General features: G+C 50.7%; 1 protein-coding gene across 1 annotated transcript in view; it reads left to right on the top strand.

The window, feature by feature from the left end:
• macf1a (microtubule actin crosslinking factor 1a) overlaps nt 1-25,127 on the top strand; it is a 79,699-nt gene that overhangs the window by 8,470 nt on the left and 46,102 nt on the right. The window contains exons 14-43 of the mRNA XM_084696236.1: nt 237-332; nt 545-670; nt 2,053-2,205; nt 4,483-4,637; nt 4,720-4,846; nt 5,088-5,271; nt 5,461-5,627; nt 5,751-5,929; nt 6,088-6,226; nt 6,341-6,534; nt 6,628-6,787; nt 7,014-7,097; nt 7,380-7,487; nt 7,588-7,686; nt 7,860-7,982; nt 8,084-8,175; nt 8,385-8,520; nt 18,552-18,701; nt 18,952-19,185; nt 19,421-19,600; nt 19,859-20,200; nt 20,350-20,541; nt 21,094-21,267; nt 21,362-21,485; nt 21,683-21,882; nt 22,081-22,398; nt 22,548-22,714; nt 24,044-24,200; nt 24,467-24,578; nt 24,790-24,858. Of these exons, the coding sequence (XP_084552362.1) occupies nt 237-332; nt 545-670; nt 2,053-2,205; nt 4,483-4,637; nt 4,720-4,846; nt 5,088-5,271; nt 5,461-5,627; nt 5,751-5,929; nt 6,088-6,226; nt 6,341-6,534; nt 6,628-6,787; nt 7,014-7,097; nt 7,380-7,487; nt 7,588-7,686; nt 7,860-7,982; nt 8,084-8,175; nt 8,385-8,520; nt 18,552-18,701; nt 18,952-19,185; nt 19,421-19,600; nt 19,859-20,200; nt 20,350-20,541; nt 21,094-21,267; nt 21,362-21,485; nt 21,683-21,882; nt 22,081-22,398; nt 22,548-22,714; nt 24,044-24,200; nt 24,467-24,578; nt 24,790-24,858 (4,741 nt within the window). The remainder of the gene's footprint in view (nt 1-236; nt 333-544; nt 671-2,052; nt 2,206-4,482; nt 4,638-4,719; nt 4,847-5,087; nt 5,272-5,460; nt 5,628-5,750; nt 5,930-6,087; nt 6,227-6,340; nt 6,535-6,627; nt 6,788-7,013; nt 7,098-7,379; nt 7,488-7,587; nt 7,687-7,859; nt 7,983-8,083; nt 8,176-8,384; nt 8,521-18,551; nt 18,702-18,951; nt 19,186-19,420; nt 19,601-19,858; nt 20,201-20,349; nt 20,542-21,093; nt 21,268-21,361; nt 21,486-21,682; nt 21,883-22,080; nt 22,399-22,547; nt 22,715-24,043; nt 24,201-24,466; nt 24,579-24,789; nt 24,859-25,127) is intronic.

Genomic DNA, 25,127 nt, shown 5'->3' with positions numbered 1-25,127 from the left:
GTGGCTGTCGTCTTCTTGTTCGTTCGAATGAAGTGACCTTTTGAGGACTTTAAAAAAAAAAATGTTTACCTTTGATGCTTACCAGCACAAACAGTTCTCTCTCTGTTCTCCAAATGTCAAACACTTTCAAATACTTTTCATCAGACACAATCACTGATTGAGTATGGACACACACACACGCACACAACTCACACGCTCACACTCTGCCCCCCCCCCCCCCCCCCCCCCCCCCCCAGGCGTACAGTGCAGCCCTCCAGACCCAGTGGCAGTGGGTGCGCCAGCTGTGTGTATGTGTGGATCAGCATCTCAAAGACAACACAGCCTACTTCCAGGTAGGAGACACAACCTACACAGTAAAGACGCTCCTGTGGGACTGACAAGTCAGCAGTGGTTTGAGTCATTACTGCACGTGACATGCAGGCACCCCTGGCTTTCTGCTTGACTAAAAAATATAGTAACAAAACTCAACGGTTTGGTAATGCTGTTCAGTTTTCTGTCCTCTTTCTGACTTCTGTATCGACCTGTTTGTTTCACCTCCTGTCAGTTTGTGAGTGATACTCGGGAGTGTGAGAGCTACCTGCGACAGCTTCAGGACACCATCAAGAGACAGTACACCTGCGACAAGAACAGCCGACTGAGCAAACTGGAGGACCTGCTCCAGGACTCCATGGTACCCAGAATACAACCTCTCATGTTTGGCCCAACCCTATCCTGTTCAACGTTCTAGAACACACCTGAACAGATTGACCACCTGCAATACTTGGGAAACCATGACTCAAAACTCTGTGCAGGAACAGTATCTGGCCTGCCACAATAATCCAACAATATCTGTAGCCAGTCTTTCTCTAATACTAAATGCTAATTTCACCTGCATAGTTCTTATAGTTGACCAATAGTATAGCACTAGCCTGTCTTTCTCTCTATTAGCGAGTTCAGCCACACAACTCTTTTTCCTGTTGTATCCCTCCCTGTGTTTTCCGTTGGCTCTGCCACCTTCATGCCCACCTGACACACAGCAGATGGCACAGTAAGGATGGGCCCAGCTCAGTCAGCCTGGTCAGAAGTTTCCAGAGCGGTGTGTGTTCCAGCTCTCACAAGGGTGGGGGGGATTAAACAGCATGACGACAGATGCCTCTGAATCACTCCATTAAAACAGCCAGCAGGGCCTTCTAGCTGAATTCCGTGAGGGATTAGACAATCCTAAAGACACCCCCTACCACTTGACCTAATTTCCTTCCATGTATCTTGATAAGGTTCAGTATTTTTCATAGGACTTTTATGAAATGTTTCTGTCTCCTCAGACAGAGTTCAGTCTTAGTAGTTAGTCTTATTAAACCTTTTCTTTTTTCTCCCTGCACCATCTTCTCTTTCTTAATGGTCTTTTGACTCATGGTTCACCACAGGTAGCACTAACCCATTTCTAATGCTAGTTCAGTGCTAATGCTGCCTGTGAAATTCAGCTCTAGGGTGTAATGCTATTAGTGCTCAGTCCCCTCAGTCATACCCTCTGAGCTAGCTTAGCTGAGTTAGCACCCTCTTGTAAGCTAAGCCCTGAAGAATCCTTAATCAAGCTCTGGCAGCCAGTGAGCAGTAATGAAAGGTACTTTTTACATGTCATGATGATCATTGAGCTACTAATGTCAAAGTGATTATTTTGGGGTTGGCATGGAAGCTAATTCCAACACTGAGTCAAGGAATATAGAAATTATGTCACTGATGGGGTTGTATGCTAACGTAATTCCAGTTAAACCAGGATAATTGAACTTTAAGTCGTCAGAGATATCCTTATACGATAGATTGGGGTAGTGTAGAGTTCATGCCAATATTTTCATATAAAAGTCCAGGCATATTGATAGAGACACGTACCCTTTTTATCATGCCCAGTAATCTCATCAGGACTTGGTCCCCAAAGTATATTGAATCATCACAATCACATTAAATAAAATGAGAAAAGTATGATAATAACTGACCCATTCTTTCTAAATGTAACTCTTCCCTGACTGGTTGATAACTTAATTGACAGCCTGACTGAACCAATGGTATTCCCTACAGGAGGAGAAAGAGCAGTTGATTGAATACCGCAGCTCTGTGGCCAGTCTGGTGGGCCGGGCCAAGACGGTGGTCCAGCTCCGCCCCCGCGCGGCAGAGAGCACCCTGGGAGCGACCACGCCCATCCGAGCCATCTGTGACTATCGCCAGATAGAGGTATGAACAGCTTGCCAGGTTTCCTCACACCTAGTCGCCCTCACTTCATTACAGACTGTTCCACCTCACTCCTTGCACTTCCTATCTTAGCCCCGCCCACAACCTGTACTCTACTGATCCCATCGGCTATACTTTGTTATCAGGCAGTCATTGGTTTTTATGATCTTGGCGATGTGCGTAGTTTCTTAATCTGACTTTTTGGTGAAAGGTTTTTGGTCTCTTTAGGCCCTGACAGGCTAACTGTGAGAAGTTTTCGGCTGTTACAATATGCCATTAGAGTTATAATATTGAAGGAACATTAGTTAAAAAGCCCCTAAAATAGACACACTAGCACTCGAAAATGAAGTAATGATTGATGAGAAAAGGAGAACTCCAATTGACTTCACAGGAATGCACACACACACCTCTGACATCACACTCGCACAGACACGAGAAGGCTCTCTTGTCGACGTTTGACGGAGAGAGCTGAGAATCCTGCGGTGCCATGAGAGATTCTAGAAGCTTCTGAATAATGCATCATGCCCTCCACCTGCGTGCTGTCAGGCAGGGGTCTACACCACCATTGCTGTAGGGGGAACAGAGAAGGGGCTAGGACACCGCTATTTCAGTCCACTTCTCTGGTTGGTCCGGCCAGCGGAGCGTGCGCAATGTATCGTTGTCAGGGGGAGGAGTGTGAATAAACAGATCTTCTTCACCTCTTTTCCTTTTCCACACGAGTTACAAAACTTCCCCCAAACGTAGTCCTCCACCTGACAGTACACCGAAAGTAATCTTTCTTCTCTCCTTCCTCTCCTGTGTCTTCTCTTCTCTCTCTATCCATCCCTCTGTTTCTTTCCCTCTTTCCACCCTCCCTCACTCCCATCCCCTCTTCCTCACCCCCCCCTCCTCTGGTGTGTTGCTGTGCTGGCAAGGCTAACATTCAGGTAGAGCCGCCGCTGTTATCCTCCTCTCACCTCAATGCTCGGACCGCAACATGCACACTGCTGACCAGATTAACCTGGCCCAGATTAGCCTGGCCCAGATTAGAACACATAGAAATTGAGATTTTTCACTGAAAGGGAGTTGCAGACTAGCCTTCATTTAATTCTTGTCAAGGAAATCGGGTCAGAGAGCCACAGGATCAGTTATTTTTGGCTTCAATCTCATTGCTAAACATTGTGAGCCATTTGTTTATCACAAATGTATCACGTCAGTTGATTAAAGCTGAGATAACCATGCGATTGAACATGGAAATCTTAGTTGTAGATCTCCGTAGTTCTTCATTCAACAAGGCTATTTTACAGCAGTCTCAGATAAGAAGTAGATTTACTCTGCAATGTTAATGCACTGTATGTGACGGGCTGGGTGGGAGGGAGCCACTGTCATTAATTGATGACCTCTACTGCCCATTGCTTTGCCTAGCCAAATTTTTTTGGGAATCTTAGAATTGTATTGAATTATGCCACATTGAGAACCCACATGAATGCCGATGTTGTTGTACAGTCATCAACAAATGCAGTCCTGACTACTGGGAAAGGCAGCCATTTTCACAATCAGGGTTGTGTACATAGACCTTGGTTCCTAAAATGGCTGCTGCGTTTACATGTGGCACAGTTCTTGTGGTGCAGTAGGTCCTAGTATCTCATCTCGTCGTTGGGCTTTTGCTAACCCACAAGAAACCCATGAACATTTGCATTTTGTGTTGCATTTTCAGTTTGTTGTTGTAAACATTTGTTTTCATTTGTTTCCCTCCCTGACCTACCCTTAACCTCCCCCCTGTCTCTAACCCTGCTCCTCTACCTCTCCTTACTCTTACCCCCCCTCTGCCTATATCCACACACTTCTGTCTGTCCATCTGTCCATCTCTTTTCCATCCATACTCTTCCAAACAATTCGACCATTCCACTTCACTTCATTTCTACTCCTTCCTTCCTTCCTTCCTTCCTTCCTTCCTTCCTTCCTTCCTTCCTTCCTTCCTTCCTTCCTTCCTTCCTTCCTTCCTTCCTTCCTTCCTTCCTTCCTTCCTTCCTTCCTTCCTTCCTTCCTTCCTTCCTTCCTCCCTCCCATCCTTCTTTCCTTCCTTCCTTCCTTCCTTCCTTCCTTCCTTCCTTCCTTCCTTCCTTCCTTCCTTCCTTCCTTCCTTCCTTCCTTCCTTCCTTCCTTCCTTCCTTCCTTCCTTCCTTCCTTCCTTCCTTCCCTCCCTCCCTCCCTCCCTCCCTCCCTCCCTCCCTCCCTCCCTCCCTCCCTCCCTCCCTCCCTCCCTCCCTTACCTCCATCTACATTCCTCCCCTCCCCCAGATCACCATCAGTAGAGGGGAGGAGTGCGTGCTGGAAGACAACTCTCAGAGGACCAAATGGAAGGTGATCAGCCCCACGGGGAACGAGGCCATGGTCCCCTCTGTCTGCTTCACTGTTCCTCCACCCAACCAAGAGGCCATAGACACTGCCAGCAGGTACTGTACACACACACACACATACACACACTGTATGCAACACATAGGTCCTGTGTTTATCGTGTGCTCTCCATGTTCCCAGGATGGAGCAGCTGTACCAGAATGTGATGGCACTGTGGCACCAGCTCCACGTCAACATGAAGAGTGTGGTGTCTTGGCACTACCTGCAGAAAGACGTCAGGGCAGTCTCCTCCTGGAGCCTGGACACGGTGAGACTTCCTGCAGCACTACGTACCTTCCTGTTTCCAATTCACACTCTCACAGGCTTGCTTCTCACCCCAAATTGACTCTGTAAGACCGCAAATCGGTTTGAGGTGTAAAATTGCTCCTGGTTATGTGGGACATTTGGCTTAGTTTGTCTCTCTGAACCATTTTTCAAACTCAACTAACAAAAATGATTGCGAGGTCACTGACATCCCTCTCTCCCTCGTCCTCTGACCCTCCCTCCAGGTGCTCTCCCAGCCCCCCTCAGAGAGGGACCAGGCCCTGGACCGCCTGGACGCCCACCTGGTCGACTTCCTGTCCGACAGCCGTGAGAGCGCCTTGTTCACGCCCTCTGAGAGGCGGGAGCTGGAGAAAGAGGCCGACGCTGCCCGACAACACTGCCAGGAGCTCCTGGTCAACATGGAGACGGGTAGGGTTACCATGGAAGATCAGTCCAAATTGAAAACACATGTCATAGTTCCAGTGTCGTTGCCATGCAGTGTTCTCCGAGATATCCAATAAGCTGGTAATGTTGACTTTTTAATGTAGGATGGAAATATATTTCTCTTTATCTCACTCTTTTCTCCCCCTCTTCCCCTCCCTCCCTCGATTCCTCCAGTGGAGAAGGATGAATCTGTCTCTCGCTCCTACCTCTCTGAACTTCAGAACATCAAGCTTCGTCTGGAGGACGCAGAGAAAAGGCTGATGACAGGCATCCAGACTCCGCCCCCGAGCAACCTGTTAGGCGACAGCGCTGACAGCCCTGTCCAGATCACCGAGCAAGAGGTCAGTAGTGCACCATTAGCACCACCTTCTGGTCAACATTCAAATCATCGCTGTGAGATATTCTCCTTCACATAGTCAGTACCTAACGTCCTGACCTGGGCTGACTGTCTCTCCCTCCTCCAGGCTCTGCTGGTGGAGCTGGACGAGCTGCGCTCCAGTCTAGGGGACGTGTCTCGTCGCTGCCTCAGCTTCTTCCAGGACAAGCCCACCTCCTCCAGCGTGCCTGTGCTCCGCTCGGAACTCAACCTCGCCGTGGAGAAGATAGACCGGCTGCACAAGCTCTCATCCGTCTTCCTGAACAAGTCAGTGGACCTGACAACACACACACACACACACACACACACACAGCTATGCACACTCTCGCACCAAACCACCTCTCCTCTCAAATTCCAACTCTCTCATTCACACTGACTCTTCACTGAATCCTTTGTCTCCCCTTGGTTCCTCTCTTCTCTGTCAGGTTGAAGATGGTGGAGGTTCTGCTGAGCAGTCTGCACACAGCTGAGAGCCAGGTGAAGAGGTACGAGAGCCGGCTGAGCGAGGAGGACGTCGTCCCCGCGGACACACAGGCCATTGTGGCCCTCAGGGAGCAGCTAGAGGTAAGACACACACACACACACATACACACACACACACACATACACACACACACACACACTTTGACTGTTCTTAGGTGTTTTTAAAACTGTTCTCTTCTTTCTCTCGTCCTGCAGAAGTGGCAGACTGAGCTGGAGGAGCAGGAGGGCGTGTTTCTCTCCCTCCAATCAGAGGTGCAGAAGGCACGGGAGGCGGGCTCTCAGCTCAACAGGCTCCACCCAGACCGCAACCCTGAGCTGGAACGCTACCAGGAGAAAGCCAATCAGCTCACCGACAGGTGGAATGTCATCGAGAGGCAGATGGAAACGCGGTGAGTGGTAACGGTGGAGATGTAGAGCGCATTACGTACATTTTGCCAACGATAAATGCACTTACACCTCGTTTGTGTGTGTGTGTGTTGCAGGCGTGGGGAGCTGGAGACCTTGGGCTCTGTCCTGCAGCAGTACAGGGAGGGTCACTCTGCTCTGATCCACTGGATCAAGGAGACCACTGAGAGGCAGGGCAACATACAGACTGGAAAGGCCGACAGCAAAGTCCTGTCTGAACAGCTGGCCCAGCAAACGGTGTGAAGGACAAAGGAACAATGTATAGAATAACACAGGAAGGACTCGTAGAATGAATGATTGATTCATTGAGGATAAGTTGAGACGGACGCATGCATCATGTTTGTGATCTGGTCGACAGACAGTCAGTCGTGTTGAAAATTGTAGAGTGAAAGATTCCCTTTTTTTTTTACGAGTGACTGCTGTTAGTGACATAGCATTCTCTCTGGCCTGTTTCTCTCCCCAGGCATTAGTAGCCGAAATTGAACAGAACCAAACCAAACTAGACGAGTGCCAGACCAACTCCAAGCTGTACTGCACCTCTGTTAAGGTACGTTAGAACCTTCCGGTCACATTCTGGACACGCAGCACATCCATAGAAGACTAACAAAAGGTCATGTTTCAAGAGACCGACACCCTAGCTTCCCTCGTCATTCTGTATATCCTCATATGTCAGGCCTATAAAATGTTTACGATGAAAATGTGTCTTCCATCTTTTCCCTTCATGTTAGATTATGGTAATGCTGTGTTACCTTTGTGTATCCTCTTGTCATTACTGTGTGGCCGACGTGTTGATGTGTTGTGTGATGTGCGTTACCTTGGTGTCATTCAGGACTATGAGCTGCAGCTGATGACCTACAGGGCCTTTGTGGAGTCCACCCAAAAGTCCCCCGTGAAGAGGAGGAGGGTGCACTCTTCATCCGACGCCATCACCCAAGAGGTAGGGGAGGTCGGCGGGAGAGTAAGGAAGGAGGGAAGAGAGAGAGATGGAGGGATGGAGGGAGGAATGGAGATATGCTAACCTATTTCTGTTTCTCTAGTTCATGGACTTGCGCACGCGCTACACGGCCCTGGTCACCTTGACGACGCAGCACGTGAAGTACATCAGCGATGCGCTGAGGAGACTAGAGGAGGAAGAGGTGGGTCTGAAACGGAGTCACTTCAGTGAAATATACTGGTTAAACGTCTTTGCATCCTTAACATTGTCCACGTTAGAGTGAATGTACAGCACCATACAGTTCCAGTGTTGTAACCCTCCTGTGGGGCTGGTGTGTGTGTGTGTGTGTGTGTGTGTGTGTGTGTGTGTGAGCAGAAGGAGGTGGAGGAGGAGAAGCAGGCCAGGGTGGGCCAGGTGTCCGAGCTGCTGGGCTTTGTCAGGGGCCTCCAGGGACGATCAGGAGGCCCCTCCGCTGAGTGCTCACTGGCCGCACAGCAGGTACACAAACACACACACACACACACACACACACACATGCGCACACACTGGACTGGTTTCCTGGACGTGGTGTTGTCAGTGATGTTGTGTGATGTTTGCAGGCCATCAGTGAGCAGCTGGCAGCTAAGAAGGAGGAGGTATCTGAAGCCATCAGGAGCACCCAGGCCTTCTTACAGTCTAAACAGGCCAGCAAGTATGTTCACCTGTCCTCCTGTTCTTTCAAAACAATCTCTATCGAGTCTTTCTTTCTGTTTTTCTTTCTGTCTGTCTGTCTGTCTGTCTGTCTGTCGCTCCATTGTTCTCATACTCTCCATAGCTACCCCTGTATTTTTCTCCCATACACGTCCTCCACCCCCCCCTCTACACACCCTCTCTAACCCCCCTCCTGGGTGTGTCCTCCAGGTTGTCCCCGGAGGAGCGAGCCAGGGTGAAGACCCAGCTGGAGGAGCTGACGGCCACCTATGGCCAGATGTGTGAGAGCTCCTCCTCCCAGCTGCTGCAGCTGGAGCGCCAGCTGGCCCAGGAAGAGGAGAGAAAGGTAGAGCGGACGGAGGGGAGGAAAGGGGAGAGGTGGAGAGGCAGGGGACAAAGGGGCATTGAGGGAGGTCCTCCCTGGGGTCGGGGAGGAACGGGGGGGGGGGGGGGGGGTTTGGGGGTGGGGTGGAGGGGGTGACTGGGAATGGGGAGGGGAAGGTCACGGTACAATGCTGAAAAGGGATGCGTGCTTAAGCTGTTGAAATATGTCGCAGGCTACATGATCAGGGTACGCTCCTGAGCTGTGTGTTAGCGCGACAAGTGTGTGTGTGTGTGTGTGCTGCATGTTACATGTTGCCCGTCAATCACACACATTCGACACCCACCATCGCCACCCTCCATCTTGTCTCATTTGACTTGGGTTTTTTTTTGCTTAACTTCCATTTTGCATCATGGCATGGAGTGAACTCCCCTTTCACATTCAACAACAACAACTCGCCTGCAGTCACCTCCATCATCTCCGTCACCACCACCGTCATCCTCATTGAGCACAGATGCTTAACAGCTAATCTATGGCCCCACAGTGGTGTACTAGTAGTGGAGAGCTTGTGCTATCATTAGCTGTATTAGTGCACCTGCAGACCGTAGTCACAATAGTCACTCATGGTTGGACACATTGGAGCCACTAGACTTCACATCCTCTGATCACACACAAACATCAGCCATAGACCTCCTTTTCATCATCCATGAAAGCCTGTGAAAGCACACATTGTAAGTTACTGTGTCTTACAAGGAGACATAAACAGGCAGATGCACTCATTCACCTATCCCCATCCCAACCATACGTCATTATAGAGTCCATGATGTAGGCTTGTACATTCCTCCCTGTCAGTTGAAAATGGATAGAATGAGTGTGTGAATCGCAATGGATGGTCTATCAGTTATCAGTGATCGACGATGCAACTCTCCACACGATCTTGGTTTCTATGAGCGGTGTATGGTCGTGGGGTTGTTTTACCTGTGTAGTAAACATGAACACTGAAGCTCTCTGCCAGATGAGAGTGTTTGAGGTGCCCCTGTCGGTATTGAGAGAGCACCAGAGGCCGGCTATGCAAACCCCCACTTCACCGTTTGAGCATGATGTGTCCAGACCACACTGTGTGTGTTTCTTTATGTGTGTTTCTTTGTGTGTGTGCGTGAGAGAGTATGTCTGAGAAGTATGTGCTGTCTAATGCTGTAATAATGTGTGAATCTATAATCTGCATTTTGCTTCAAAATCACTAACAGCTGCCCGAGGAGACTCAAGGACACCCAGATGAGAGAGAGAGAGGTCCAGGTTAGGCCCGCTAGCATATAGAAGTATCAATTCTAAAGCTGACTTCCTCATGAGGCTGCCCCTGCCCTGTTAGCCTTAAAGGAGAGGTTTAGCGGTGAGGTCAGGTCATGTTCAGTGCATCCACGACAGTCTCCCAGGCAGCAGGGGGAGTGTGGCATGCACAGTGCTAACAACAAGCTTCTCACCTGTTGCGCCGCAATCGTCTGAGATTTCTTAGTGTGCGTGCATCATGGGAGACAGTCCTGCATGGTAAGTAGCGCTCGCTTTCCCTGTTACCGTAGCCTCTGAACTTCTGAAGACCTTTTTTTTGTTGTTATCTCTTCTTTTTGGTGTCTTTCCTTCTGATTCGTTCTCGACCTCCTCTCAGAGCTTCCTTAATGTGACTTTTTTTCCGTCTCTGTTTGCTTTGTTGCATGCTTAGTGCTTTGTAGTAGAGTAGTATGCAGGTAAGTATGCTATAAATAATACGTGACCTAATCTGACTTTCAATTTTAGATGCCTTTATAGTGATATTTGGGGGTTCTTCAAAGTTTTTCTATTTTCGGGGAAGCTACTTTTGTCTTGCTGTCTAAAGAATGATGCGGTAGATATTGACTGTGAGTTTTTCTCCTCCTTCACAGAGACAGGCGGCCATAGCTGGAGTCATCGACCTGGGTACCGTGGAAACATTCCCAGTGTTCCAGGCTGCCCAGCGAGGCCTGATCGACCAGGACACATGCCTTGTCCTGTTAGAGTCTCAGCTCACCATGGGTGGGCTTCTTCAGCCCGACTCCCCTCTCACCCTTTCATTGGATGAGGGCCTAAGCCAAGGTCTGATTGACAACCACACCAGACAATCTCTATCTGAACTTGAGGGTGCCATGCATCTGATGGACCAGGCACAGCCAATCAAGGGCCAGCTCCTACCGGTGGCTGCAGCCATGGAGGAAGGTGTCATCAGAGAGGAGGTGGGGTTGCGAATCCTGGAGCTTCAGATGAGCTCTGGAGGTTTGAGGGACTCACAGGGAGAGAGACATAGTCTGGAGAGGGCTGGCCAGGCTCACCTGCTTCCCCCCAGGATCTTCACCAAGCTCAGGTCAAGGGTCAACCGCAAGGAGCTCATAGATCCCAACACGGCGGAGAAACTGAACCTTTCAGAGCTACAGCAGCGCTGCGTCCTCAGCGACAACAGCCTCCTCCACCTCCTCCCAGTCAAGCAACAACCAGGAGGTACTGTCTGCCTGCGTTCTGGACGCAAAGTCGGCATCTTCCGAGCTGTACAAGAGGGGCTGATTGACCGGCCGGTCACTGTCCGACTCTTGGAAGCTCAGCTGTTTGCGGGTGGCATTGCTGACCCCCGGTCAGGACACCGTTTGACAGTAGAAGAGGCCCTGCGTCATGGCCTGTTGGACCAGGACCTGGCCTGCGCCATGCTGACCAGGCAGCTTCAGACTGGGGGGATCTTAGATCCGGTTAGTGGGGGCAGGTTGGAGGTGGAGGAGGCCATGAGAATGGACCTGCTGTCCCCTCGCCTTGCTGTGTTGGTGCTGGAGGCGCTGTGGGCATTCATGGGGATGCTCTGGCCAGAGTCTGGAGAGCTGCTTCCCATTGCTGAGGCCCTCCAGCAGGGGGCGATCTCATCTGAGCTGGCTAGGAAGATCCTGAGACAACGTCATACTGTAGGAGCCCTTTACCTGCCCGAAATCCCCCAGGTGGTGCCCTTGAACCAGGCTGAGGAGGTCCTGGAACATTCCGTGGTGAAGATCTTGAGAGAGATCCAGATTCCCGACGTTCTATCCAACATGAACCAATCAGGATCCCCAACATTGAACCGCCTGAGCTGGAGCTCCACAGGGTCGTCACCTCCACCCTCCTCCTCAGCTCCACGCCCAGCCTCACCCCAGAGCCTGGCCTTTGACCCCTCTTTAATGGAGCGTATGGCTCCAGAGGAACAGGCCAGCCATCACCTCCTCTTCCACCTGATGACCCACAGTTACGTGGATGCCCACTCCGGCCAGCGCCTTCTCCTGTTGGAGCCTGAACTGGTAGAACTGGTTACGGCCACTGGTCCGGTCAGGGGAGATGCCACACAATCTAGAGCTCCAGATGGTTTCAATAACCCTCCAGAGAAACAGGAGTACATGGAGGTGGTCTCGGATGATAGCTTGGGTGGGGAGCTGGATGGAAGGACAATTGCGAAGGTCCAGGGAGAGCTTCCAAAGTTAATGACTAGTCAAAAAGAGTATGCCTCTATCCAGGTGGAGGAGGAATCTTATAGACAAGGAGGAAGAGAGGGGGCCCCTGACGGGTTATCTCAGATTGGAAAGCGAGAAATTGAAGACATGAAGCACGGAGTTGAGATAGCAGTTGGAGGAGTTGGCGATAAGGTGGACCTAGGGGGAGATGGGAAGCAGAAAGAGGAAAAGGAAGAAAGGGTTGGTTTGGAAAGTCTGCAGACCAGGAGCGTTGGAGTCAAACATGCAGCAGACTGTCCCCAGAACATGGGAGAAAAGGTGGGCCACCCCCAGGTTATGACTCCAGAGATGGAACTGGAAGAAGAGAAGAGTGAGGACGATGCCGAGCTGGAGAGGTTAGCGGCGGAGCTCCGCCAGGGAGGCCTGGTGACAGAGGATGGGGACAGACTCCTCCCTGACGAGGCTGTGGCCCAGGGCCTTCTGCCTGGACACACTGCAGTCAAACTAATGGCCCAGGCCGGTCTGTTTGGAGGGTTCCTCGACGTCGGTGCCTGCGAGTCCCTGAGCATGGAGGATGTGATGCAGGAGGGCCTGCTAGACGAGGACCTGATGTGGAGTGTGCTGAAGTCAGAGAAATCATTGGCGGGGGTGGTGGATGTGGAAAAAGGCCGAATCTGCACCCTGAAAGAGGCAACACAGGCAGGGTTGATTGACCCTGCTACAACGGCTAGGCTCCTGGAAGCACAGGTGGTCTCTGGAGGGGTGGTGGATCTCCACAGGGATAAGAAAGTCTCAGTCACCCTGGCTGCTAACTTGGGTTTGATTGAGGGTGACCATAGAGAAGAACTGGTGGCATTGGAGAAATCTTGTCGTGGTAAAGGCTCTGACCCAAATGCTGGCCGTACTAAAGCTACACTACATCTGCAGATGGAAGGAGTCTTAGACCCCAAGACAAAGTTGCCTGTCCCTCTCAACCAAGCTATTCACAGCGGCTTTATCAGACCAGAAGAGGCCTATCAGGCCCTATCCCAACAAGTGGCTGAGGGTGGTATTGTACACCACGCATCTGGGGTTAGGCTGTCAGTGTCTGATGCAGTGGAGAGAGGTTTGGTGGACCGGTCTATAGCTTCAGGACTTGAGGAACTAGAGAATGTGTACCAGGGAGAGATACCCACCTGCTCACACCCGGAAGCAACTCTCCTCCAGGCATCCACAGGAGCCATTTTGGATCCAGAGTCGGGGAGAAGACTGACGCTGACAGAGGCTGTGTCTCAAAGTCTGCTGGATGAGAAGACTGCCCAGGCAGCCATGACCTCCCGAGGGGTAACAGAGGGTCTGCTAGACCCTCAAACAGCCCGCATCATGCCTTACTTGGACCTTATAAACCAGGGTAAGATAGATATTGAGACGGGGAAGCGCTTCCTGGAGGTGAAACCCTTCCGGGGCATCCAGGATAAACAGACTGGCCAGGCTCTGACGCTGCCTCAAGCCATGGCCTCCAATAAAGTTGACCCAGTCCCAGCACTCAGAATGTTGCAGAATCAGGCAGATACTGGTGGGATCATCGATATCTCGAGCGGTGATAGACTCCCACTAACTGAGGCCTCCAAGAGAGGACTGGTGGGGGAGGACATGGTCAAGCTCATCGCCACCAAACAGATGCTGAAAGGTGGGATACTAGACCCCACCACCGGACGGAGGGTGTCGAGTCTGAAGGAAGCGGTCAAAGCCTCTCTCTTATCCAAGGAGATGGCTGCTGAGCTTCAGGATAACCTGAGGTCTGTACATTTGGAAGGTGATAATGAAGATAGCTCAACACCTGTAGCTTCCTCTAATGGTAGCAACAGTCCTGCAGTCACATTAGCTGTGTCTAGTCCGGACCGGCTCACTGAAGGTACAGGGGTGATGACTCCATCACCCCCCCTAGAGGCTGAGAAAAGGCATTTCATGCTGCCAATTACAGTGGACAGAGATGAGTCTCTCATGGCGAGTATATCTGAGAGTTACCAAGCTCCACAGCTTTGTGATGTTGCCATTGAGGAGCGGATTGAACATGAACAGGTGGCCTCAAAAGGAAAAATGGTGTCCGATCAATCTTTTGATGTTTTGACCCAGTTCGCTTGCAAAGCAGAGAAAAGGCTACAGCAGGCACTTAAAGAAGTGGGGACCCAGCCAGACGGTGTGGACAGGCCCAAACCTCTGCCCAGAGAAGGGCATGAAGATACCAAAAAAACTATGGATGGTGAGCAGGTTTTAGTGGCAGAGGAGGGCAAGGGAGATCCTGATCACGCGGCAACATCTGAAGATCATGTCTCCATTCTGACCCAGTCCAGTGCTACTGCCGCAGCACGTGCAAAGACAACTAAATCTGGACATGTGGATGGGATTAGACCAGTGGAGAAGAAAGGACCTTCTTATCTGGCTATAGAAACGCTGTCGGATGTGACTGGCGCCTGTGAAAGACAAACCAGGGACCAAAAAGACATCACTGATGTTTCTGCCTCTACTGAGGGAGAGGAAATGAAGACACGTGTGACTCAGAGCCAGAGACATGAAGCGGAGGAGGAGAGGGGTAGAATGAAGAATGAGAAGGACCCAAAGATGGAAGCCAGGGAAAGTACTGACGCTGACCACTCAGCAGACCAGGGACCCCCTCCCTCTAAAGAGGCAGAGAGCAAGAGCAAAAAGAAGAGAAAGAATAAGAAGAAAGGGAAAGAGGTTGAGATAGAGAAATCTGAGAATCCATCAGAGGCAAAACATCAGTTTGAAGAGTCAGAGATTGATGCAAAATCTGAGAGCGATGTTGTGAAAGATGTTCTTCCACAGAAAGAAGATCCACCAGCAGTGGTTTGTGGTCAGTCAGCATCTCCAGACCTCCGCCATGGGGAAGGTGCTGAGGTGCAAACGAAGGAGGAACATCAAGATCCAAGTAATGTTATCAAAGACGGAGCGGCCAATGTTTCCTTTGGTGAAGGACATTTTACAGAGGCTCAGAGAGATGCTTTGAAACACAGAGAGCCTGCAGGCTGCAGAGATGATAAGAGCAGAGAGGTGGTAGAGATGGTAGAACCAAAACATAAAGAAGAGGAGATGGTTGCTCAGACGAGCCAGAACGAGGGTAGAAAGGAGATAGAGTCCACTCAGAGTGCCATCCAAGCCACCTGTGATAAAGATGCTCTTCTGCTGAAGGCAAAGGAGAGCCTTCTGAGGAAGGTGTATGGAGGTGTTGGTGACAAGCAGGCCACTGAGAAGCTAGGAGCCCTCCGACAGGGAGGGGTAAAGAAAGAGAGGGATGAAGTTAAGATGGCGAGAGTCGTAAAGGAGCGGGAAGGGAAGAAGGAAGGATTGGTGACCGTTGTGAAGGATAGCGTGACTGTAGAGAGTCCCTCTGAGGGTCTGTCGAAAGAGAAAGAGGAAAGAGGGATGTTGGAAGAGAAGGAAGGAGAAAGGGAGGAGAAACGTCTGCCAGACCTGGTCACACAAACAAAACCAGGAAAGAAGAGTAAGAAGAACAAAAGGTTTAAGAAATCAGACACTGCTGAAATTGAAACAGCACATTCTAAAGGGATACCAACAACTGTATGCTCCATTCTCATTGGTGAGAGGGGGGTGGATGGGCATCGTGGCAGCCAATCTGACAGTGATGCTGCCACAACAGCAAGTGTTGATGAGACAAACAAGATGGCTACCTCTGCTGAGAGCCTTGAAGGAGGTGATAAGCATCAACAAAGACCTGTATTCTCCAGTGCACCAGAGATAACTCAGTCCAGTCTGAAGGACAATGTCGAAGTTGACAGCTCAAGGGTGAACAAAACTGGACCACTGGGCCAGGAAACGGAATACCATAGTGTCAGCTCACCTGAGGAGGAGGTCCAGTCAGACAGCCAGGGAGGTGCTGACTTGGTGGAGACTCCTCCTGGAGCCCTCACAACCAAACTGGACCCTGTTGAGGGCAGGACTCCTGCGGCCGAAACCACAAAAAAAGTTGGGAAAGCAAAGAAGAAGAACAAGAAACAACAGCAGCAGCAACAGGCTGACAGTCCATCGCAGACTGAGACTACGACCAGAGATGACCAGCTCTCTGAGCCCGAGACCCAGGGCGTCTCCCAGCTTCAAACCCAGACTCGGAGCATCCAGGGGTCGCCACACACCAGCCAGTCCCTGTCTGATGAGCCCCCTACTGGGTCGGACACCACTGATGTGCCTGGATCCGACACCACCGAAAGCTGGGGGGAAGAGGAGGAAGAACAGATAAGACAAATTGAAACACAGAAAGAGAGGAGCTTTGTTAAAACTGGAAAGGTAAGGTTAACTCAGAGGTTATTTCATGGCTTTGATTAGCAGACCTCCCAGCATTAGTATGTTATGAAATGTTTGCAACTACTACTCTCTTCCTCATTCTCTTTTTTTCCTTAGTCCTCATTGGTTCGTCAAGAATGTTTGGAACATGACCAGCGAATTGTGGCTCTGCTGTCCATGGTCAGACACATCGAGGTCCGCCTCAAACAGCAACAGCAGCAGTCCATTGGTCGCAGCCTCATTGCTCTTGATGACATCATCAAACAGACAGAAGTAAGGGACACAAGGACAATAAGAACTGAACAGCATTATGATATAAATGTTTAAATGGAGTGAAATTGTATTGGAGTGAAATTCTATTAATTCTGTCTGTATTTTCAGGTCTTGAGTCTAGAGCTAAAGGATCTCGAACCCGAAGTCAACAAGGAAGTGGAGGCTGCCAGGGGGCTGGTAGAGCCTCGTCCACAGGAAGTGCCTCCACAGCTCCTAACAGCCCTGGAGAAGGATGGGCGAGGCCTAGCTCGCTGCTATGAGGCTGCTAGAGGGGTCTCTGATAGTATATTGCAGGGGCTGCGAGCCCACAGAGATTCATACAAAGTAAGAAACAAGAAGCGTTGTACTGTTTCTATATTATTTTTCAGAAGCTGTTATTTTTTGCTTTTACTGACTCTATCCCTTCCTCCTTTGTCCTACCTCTCTCCTCCTCCTGTTTCTGTCTGTCAGGAGGCAGTGAGTGGAGAACAAAAGTCTCTTGGAGGGAGGGTGGAAGAGCTCCTGTCATGGCTGAGGGAGACAGAGACTCAGATGCAGGGGTCTGACAGGACAGATGGAGAAGCCCCCCCTGCTCAGCTCATACAGCAGCTTCACATGTGCAAGGTTCAAACACTCGCCTTCATTCTTCTGTATATTACAGGACATGATACAAGCATACAACAGTACAGTTGCTTTGTCCGTGCTTTTTTAGTTAATAACTATTTTTGCTTTGACAACTTTTTCTCTAATGTATTTTCCTTATATCATTTTGGGGGTTTGTTGGTATTTACTATGTACATGTCATTTCTCTCTCTCCCTGCCCTCCTCTCCTCCTTCCCTTTCAGGAGCTGCAGTCCTCTCTGTCGTCCCGCTCTAATGAAGTTAACACCGTGGCCTTTGACATCCAGGTGTTCATTTCTGAGCGTGCTCAGGACCTGGTGCCCGAGCAGAGCAGGCACCTGCTGGGACAGCTCCAGCAGCTGCAGAGGGCCTTCCACCAGGCCTCAGGCCAGGCCCAAGCCCAGGCCAACGCCCTCTCCGCCCAGAGGGAGAGGGAGCAGGAACGCCGGCTCAGGGAGAAGGAGAAGGAAGACAAAGAGATGGAGCGAGAGAGGGAGATGCAGAGTGCGAGGGAGAGAGAGGTTAGGGGAGGAGAGAGAGTGTTAGCTAACATGCTCGCAAAGATATTATCATCATATCCCATCATCACAAATAATACATTTGTAACCATATCCAAATAACCTTTGCCAGAACCAATAATGTAAATATTATTGCCTGTGTGAACACACTAACATTGCACATTTGTCATATTTACTCACTTAAAAGGTCTAATGTTTGTTCAGAATAACAGGAGGGTTATCTCATAGAGCTGGCCTCCAACTGCTACTGTTGCTGTGGATACTTACTGTAGACACCTGACATAGACGGAAATGTTGCTAGTCGCTACTACCACACTTTAGGCCATTACGCTAAATGTGTTTGCCTCTATCTGCATGTGTGCCTTTATAACACGTATGTTGGTAATATGTCTGCTTTGCTCTTCCAGATTGCCAAAGAAGGGAAAAGTGCTTGTGCCACGTGGGAAAGACTAGAGAATATAAGAACAGAGAGATGCCTTGCTGACTTGAAACACTTTACTTTTTCCTTTCTCTCCTTTCGAGCAATACGGAGAGAAAGGGAAAAAAAACTGCAAATGAAGAAACTGCATTTGTTTGATTTCTTCCTGTCGTTGTTATTGTGGCTTGACTGACCTGTTGATGACATGCTGTGTCTGTTTGTGTGTGTGTGTGTGAACTCTGGACACATCTTGCTCAAAGCCTGGCAATGTGAACTATCTCACAAGGGGTTTCAAAATAAGCAGGAGTGTATTTGTTAGGTGTGAGAAGACAGGGTTCAAAAGTATATTTTGTTTCTGAGAAGAGGGAAATGGTTAAGATGTGATTCAATATCACAATGGGTTTTCTTACGATGAGTTTTGTCTTGTCTTTCTTTCATTCCCTCTCCTTTTTGCCCTCTTTCCTCGGTGCCTCACAGGTGGTGCAGCAGCAGAAGGCGGATTGTTCACAAAAACTGGAAGGCCTCACAATGTGGTTGGCTGGTGCTGCCAGCATGCTGGCCAATCAGAGAGCTGGCACAGAGTCAGGTGATGTGAGCGTGCTGCAGCAGAAACAGAGAGAGCTTCAGGTGAGACTAACTGGAATATCCCCTTCATGTATCACACTGTAAAACTGCATGAATGGTAAAGTTTGGCTTGAAATCTGTGACACAAAACCTCAAAGGATATGATTTCTGCACCACATGTTACGTTTGGAAACTTCCATCTACCTTTGACTCTAGCTTTCTTTCTCTTTACCTCCCTGCTGTTGTCCTTGTTATTCTTCCTTCTAACTGTCTTTCTTGATCTCTCCTCCTCAATATTCCCTCCCCCCTCCAGGAAGTCCAGAAGGACCTCCAGACCAGAGGTGACGGTGTGACCGAGACCATCCGCTCCGTGGAAGACTTCCTGTCTGAGCACGGTGACAACCTGACCCCTGAAGAGAAGACCAACCTCCAGGAGGCACTGGCCAGGATGAAGGAGCAGTACGGCACTCTGAGGGACTCCACCCACTCCTCTCTGGCCAAGCTAGACACCGCCATCAGCACCACAGTCCAGCAGAACACACAGAGGGTACAAAGAGGCTGGCCTTAAATCTGTGTTGAATTTATTCTTGAATGGGCACTGCCATGTCTAAGTAGATTTATCTGACATGTAATAAATGACCTCATTCCTATCCCTTTCCTCCATCTCCCTCTCCCTCTCTCTCTCTCTCTCTCTCTCTCTCTCTCTCTCTCTCTCTCTCTCTCTCTCTCTCTCTCTCTCTCTCTCTCTCTCTCTCTCTGTCTCTCTCTGTCTCTCTGTCCAGGCCAAGGCTGTGGAAGACCTTCAAGAGACCCAGGGAAAGATAGATTCCCTCCTGGGGCAGCTGTCTACCCTCAGCCAGCCTGGCAGTGCCTCGAGCGGGGCGGGCAGAAGCGTTACTGATGCCCCCTCGTCCTCCAGCCATCCAGACAGCACTCTGGAGACACACACAGACATGTTACAGGTCAGTCTTAGATTCTCCCTTCTTGTGGCCTTTCTCATCTGGTTTTATCTTCTTGATTAAACATATTTTTCAGAATCACTCGTAATGGGGTTTCTTTGTTGTAAAAATGTCATTGGAGATTGCACATCTGTGTGAATAGTCCTCCATTTCTCACTCCAGCTCTTAAAGTTCCTCCCAGACCAGCTCTGCATATACTTGTGTCCCTATTTATGACTCAGTGCCCTTTTAACTTTGTGACCTTTGACCCCTGATCCTCAGGCGGAGCTCCAGCAGCTCCAGGCCCAGCAGGCTCAACTGCTTCAAGTGACCCAGCAGACCCGCTCCCTGCTGGAGCAGCCTGACTCGGCCGTGCCCCCGGAGGAGAAGCAGCGCCTGCGGGCCCAGCTGGACCTGCTGAGCCAGCAGCACCAGGACAAGCTGAAGAGCTGTCAGGACCGGCTGCGGAGGTCCGAGACCCTGAAGGAGGAGCTGGCCAAGTTCATCCAGGAGCACGGGGTCCTGGGGAGCTGGCTGGAACAGAGTGAGCGAGAGCTGAGCTCTCTGGGGGAGGGAGACACCGACGCACCAGGCCTGAAGGGGAGACTGGAGGAGCATAAAAAGGTTGGTTCTCATTTTCTGACACTTTTATGAAATTACGTAACCGTAAGAATTTTTACATCTTCCACGTGTTAGTTTTTTTTTTACTTGTATGTATTGTGTCAGTTCAAACGGACCTTTTGTGACCTCTGAACCCTCTGAATCCCTCTCAGCTGGCGGAGGATGTGATCTGTCACAAGGCGGACCTGCGCTTTGTCTCCATCTCGGGCCAGAAGGTTCTGGATTCTGTCCAGGCAGCCCTGGAGAAGGTGCGGGGGTCCGACCCGGCACTGGAGGCAACCAAACACCAGGTCTCGGAGCGACTGCAAGACGCCAATCATCGCTACACTGCTCTACACAGCAAGGTGAGGGACACAGACAAAGCAGTACACTGCTCTACACAGCAAGGTGAGGGACACAGTCAAAGCAGTACACTGCTCTACACAGCAAGGTGAGGGACACAGACAAAGCAGTACACTGCTCTACACAGCAAGGTGAGGGACACAGACAAAGCAGTACACTGCTCTACACAGCAAGGTGAGGGACACAGACAAAGCAGTACACTGCTCTACACAGCAAGGTGAGGGACACAGACAAAGCAGTACACTGCTCTACACAGCAAGGTGAGGGACACAGTCAAAGCAGTACACTGCTCTACACAGCAAGGTGAGGGACACAGTCAAAGCAGTACACTGCTCTACACAGCAAGGTGAGGGACACAGACAAAGCAGTACACTGCTCTACACAGCAAGGTGAGGGACACAGACAAAGCTCTGTCCAACGTCATGAGGATTCATGACATATACAGTACATAGCAAAATACTGTATCATCTCATGCATTTGTACAGTACATGTTCTATTACTTTTTAGAATGACTTTATTTCTCCTTTCCCTCCCTCTTTCTCACCCACCTCCAGTCGTCGGACCTGGGCGGTCGTTTGTCGGGCCTGTTGGAGCGCTACCAGCAGTACCAAGACGAGGCTGTGTCCCTTCACACCTGGCTCGGCACCCAGGAACAGAACCAGAGCATCTCCGGACCCAACGGAGAGACCGACACACACACACTGCAGAGCACACTCCGCAACGTACAGGTGAGACACACCAAAACACACGCAAGCAATGCGGATAGAATACAGTAAACAAACCTTTTTGAATGTGATTTTGACCCTCCCCTGCTCTGCCCAGCTGCTACAGGACGAGCTGGCTGAGCGTTCAGTGCAGCTGGAGAAGGTCAGGAGGGCCGGCCTGGAGCTGGGCAGCACACAGGAGTCTCCCTCCCTTCGAGCTGCAGACATCCTCAGCACTACAGGTATCTCCTTTGTGGCTTCATCACCTTCCAGACCAATCATATGCTAGAAATATAAAAAAAATGATAGGAAACGTCTAGTAATATACCACATTCTGTTTTTGGGGGTTATTTTGTTCTGTTCAAAATCTTTGTGTATTATTGTGATGTGAAAATGAACACATTTCCTTCCTCCACTTCTCCTCACTCTGGTGGATCAGAGGGTCTGGAGAACCGGTTCAGCTCTCTGTCTGAGTCTGTGTCGAAGCGTGCGGAGCACCTCCAGACTGCCGTGGCCCAGTCCGTCAGTGTCCAAGAGGGGCTGAAGGGTTTGCTTGCCTGGCTGGACAGCCTGGTTCTGGCCCCGGGGCCAGCCCAGCCCACGGCACAGGCCGTCCAGGATGCACTCACCCAGAACCAGGTACTGTAGTTCACCTTATCCACTCTTGATCCACTCTTGAAAGATCTGGTGTGGGTCACGAGTTGAGACCACGTCATGTCATTTGTGTGAGAAGGATGGAGATTCAATTCAATGGAGTAGAAGACACTGTACTGTGCTGAAATCCTCTTTTCCTCCTCCTCCTCCTCTCCCTTTCTCCTTCATCTCCTCTCCTTCCAGAAACTTCGCCAGGAGCTTCTCTCCCGGCAGGGCAGTGTGGAAGCCACGCGGGACGCCGTCTCCAAGCTGCTCCAGAGCGCTGATGCCTCCACGGCCTCCGGGCTGCAGGGGGCGCTGCGGGACCTGACCCAGCGCTACGCCGCGGCCCAGGCCAGCCAGGCGGAGAGCGAGGCCCAGCTGAAGACCCTGCTGCCTAAGCTGGAGGGTTATGAACGACTTAGTGGAGACCTGCAGAACTTCGTCCAGACCAGACAGCGAGCGCTAAGCCCTCTGGGACAGCCGGAGCGGAGTGTGGAGGACTACAGACAAACGATTGAAGTAAGCAGGAAGAGGTGGACTTCATTATAGCTATGACGGCACTAAAGCTGTGTTCATCGAGAGAGATTATAGAGAGATTGGCGGGGATTTTGTGATAGTCTGAAGGAACCATAGAGAGACTTTGACTGTGTATATGTGCTGCATCACAGGAAGTGAAGTCAGAGCTGGAGCAGGAAGCAGGCCAGCTCACGTCCTTCTGTGAATTGGGGACAGACCTCAGCCAATCCAAGGCCCTGACCAACACACAGAGCCTTTTGGACAACGTCAAACAGGTTTCCGAGGCCTTTGCCCGACTAGAAGCCAACATCAACGAAAGGTAAGGGTGCCATCTTACAGTACGAACCTAAGACTGATCTGTAAACCCCATGCCTGTACATTTTAACTGCAGAGTACCATGCTGCCCACCAGGTGGCGGCAGACACAACACCATTACACAATGCCCTGTCACTTCAACTTAATTTAGTCACACACATTTAAACTGTTGAAAAATGACAGCCGGGCATTTCTCTTCACACATGTCACTTTGATTAATCTATAAAACCGGGATCAGCCGAATTCCCACCAGACTTCATATGAGTGGACAAGGCTAAGCCTAAAGAAGCACCCTGATTGGTTCAACAACACAAACCGTGACAGTCCTAATTGGGTGCTAGGCCTCCTGCTCTTTGTCCTGCCCTTACAGGGTAACAGTTGCTATGCCGACAGCCTTTGATGTGGGTGCTATAGCGACAGACTACAGTTGTGATATGCCACCAGGGAGTGTGGCTCTTATAAATACCACCGGACTGTGTATCCGCATGTAGCCAGAGTCCCATGACCCCACAGGGGGATTTAGTCCCCAGCAGGGTGAGCTGGAACAGTAGCCAGTGACCTTTGACCCCTAGCTGCTAGTCACTATAACGCCGGTGCCAGTGAGTGGGCAGTGTAAGCTGACAGGACGGGGGCGAGTGTGCAGATTTAAACCCTGTGGTCTGAGGACGGTGTCGGTGATAGAATAGACCTGGCAGTAAGGTAGCATAGCTGGATATAGCGTGGAGGTTAATGACACCACTATGGGCCAGACAGCTCAAGCATGCAGTGTTTAGTCTGTTGGCTGTTTAGTCTCATGTTTCATCTGCGGAGCGGTGTTTTCAGCTCTACTTCGGGGCATAACAAGTAGAGAATTTAGGAGGGGGATGTTGCTGCTTGTGTTGAGATGTTAACCAGACAGCTCTAAGGCTGATGTGGACCTTTCAGTGTGTACTGACCCCTTGAAGAACGCTTTGTCCCTCTCTTTTCTAATCCCCTTGTTCACGCAAGGGTAGCATGAATAGAGTTCATGTGTCATGTTTTTCATGGGTTATGTTGATTTACTCAGAGATTGGGTTTGCTTAAGAAATATGTCCTCTCACTCTGCTCCCTCCCTCCCTCCCTCCCTCCCTCCCTCCCTCCCTCCCTCCCTCCCTCCCTCCCTCCCTCCCTCCCTCCCTCCCTCCCTCCCTCCCTCCCTCCCTCCCTCCCTCCCTCCCTCCCTCCCTCCCTCCCTCCCTCCCTCCCTCCCTCCCTCCCTCCCTCCCTCCCTCCCTCCCTCCCTCCCTCCCTCCCTCCCTCCCTCCCTCCCTCCCTCCCTCCCTCCCTCCCTCCCTCCCTCCCTCCCTCCCTCCAGGTTCAGCTCCATCCAGACTTGTGAGCAGCAGCTGTCCCAGTTCCGTGGGCTCTCTGGCTCCCTCCTCAGGTGGCTCCAGACAGCGCAGGAGCAGCTGCCCCCCAAGGAGCCCAACCTAGACACACAGGGACTGCAGAGGAGAGTCAAGCAGCTCCAGGTGTGTGTGTGTGTGTGTGCGTGCATGTACACTTCTATATACCTACTGCAATGTTAAACAAATAATATTTTCTGTTCATTTATGAATGCAATAGGCATACTATGCACACAGCCCCAAGAAAATACCACGAACCCCACTAACTAACCCCATTTTGATGATCGACATGTTAAAAGAATAATTATGCTCTGGTAAAGATGTTGAAAGTGGTATGTTACATAACCAGTTAGGAAAGCAACAGATCACTGAACTCCCTACCCCCCTACAAGGACCTGCTGAGTGAGTGGGAGGCCCAGGGGGGCCGCGTCCAGGAGCTGAACAAGACCGGCTCCGAACTAGAGACCCTGATCATCAGCATCACTGGCCCCCAAATCAAGACAGGTTAGAGGGGGACGGGACGGGGCGGGGTGGGGGGTGGGGGGTGTAGGGAGGTGTGTCCTGATCCACCTACTTTACCTCCATGTAGTACTGTGATGTGTGCTGGTGTGTGCTTGAGTACACTGTGTGCTTTCTTTGATTGTGTTCCATCATACCTGCATGTGTATGTTTCAGTGCTGGTGTGTCAAGTCAAGTGTGTGTGTGTCTCTCCCAGGTGTTCCTCAGACCAATGGGTCTGGTGCAGGCAACCCAAGCAGTGTCAATGGCATTCACACCTGCAAAGGTGAGCCCACCCCCCCTTCCCCTCCCCCCACCCCCACCTCTCTCTCCTTGCTTAACATGGACAGCGTTACGGAAACCTTGTGCTTTCTCGGTCATGTTGGCTCTAAGATTCCCACTCACACGCTCTAAAGACTGAGCACTGCTTGACAGCTCGTTGCCGCCTCTTGCTCTATCTGTGCTGTGCTGTGTGAGTCTCCGTCAGAAGCTTCTTGTTCTCTATGCTTCCGTGTTAGTCCTCCGCACCTGAACTGGCGCTAGCAGCTTTCAGGG

The sequence above is a fragment of the Hypomesus nipponensis genome, chromosome 4 (assembly GCF_054491055.1).
Source record: "Hypomesus nipponensis isolate SF chromosome 4, ASM5449105v1, whole genome shotgun sequence".
NCBI classification, from domain to species: domain Eukaryota; kingdom Metazoa; phylum Chordata; class Actinopteri; order Osmeriformes; family Osmeridae; genus Hypomesus; species Hypomesus nipponensis.
This window is presented reverse-complemented; position numbering and strand designations above follow the sequence as displayed.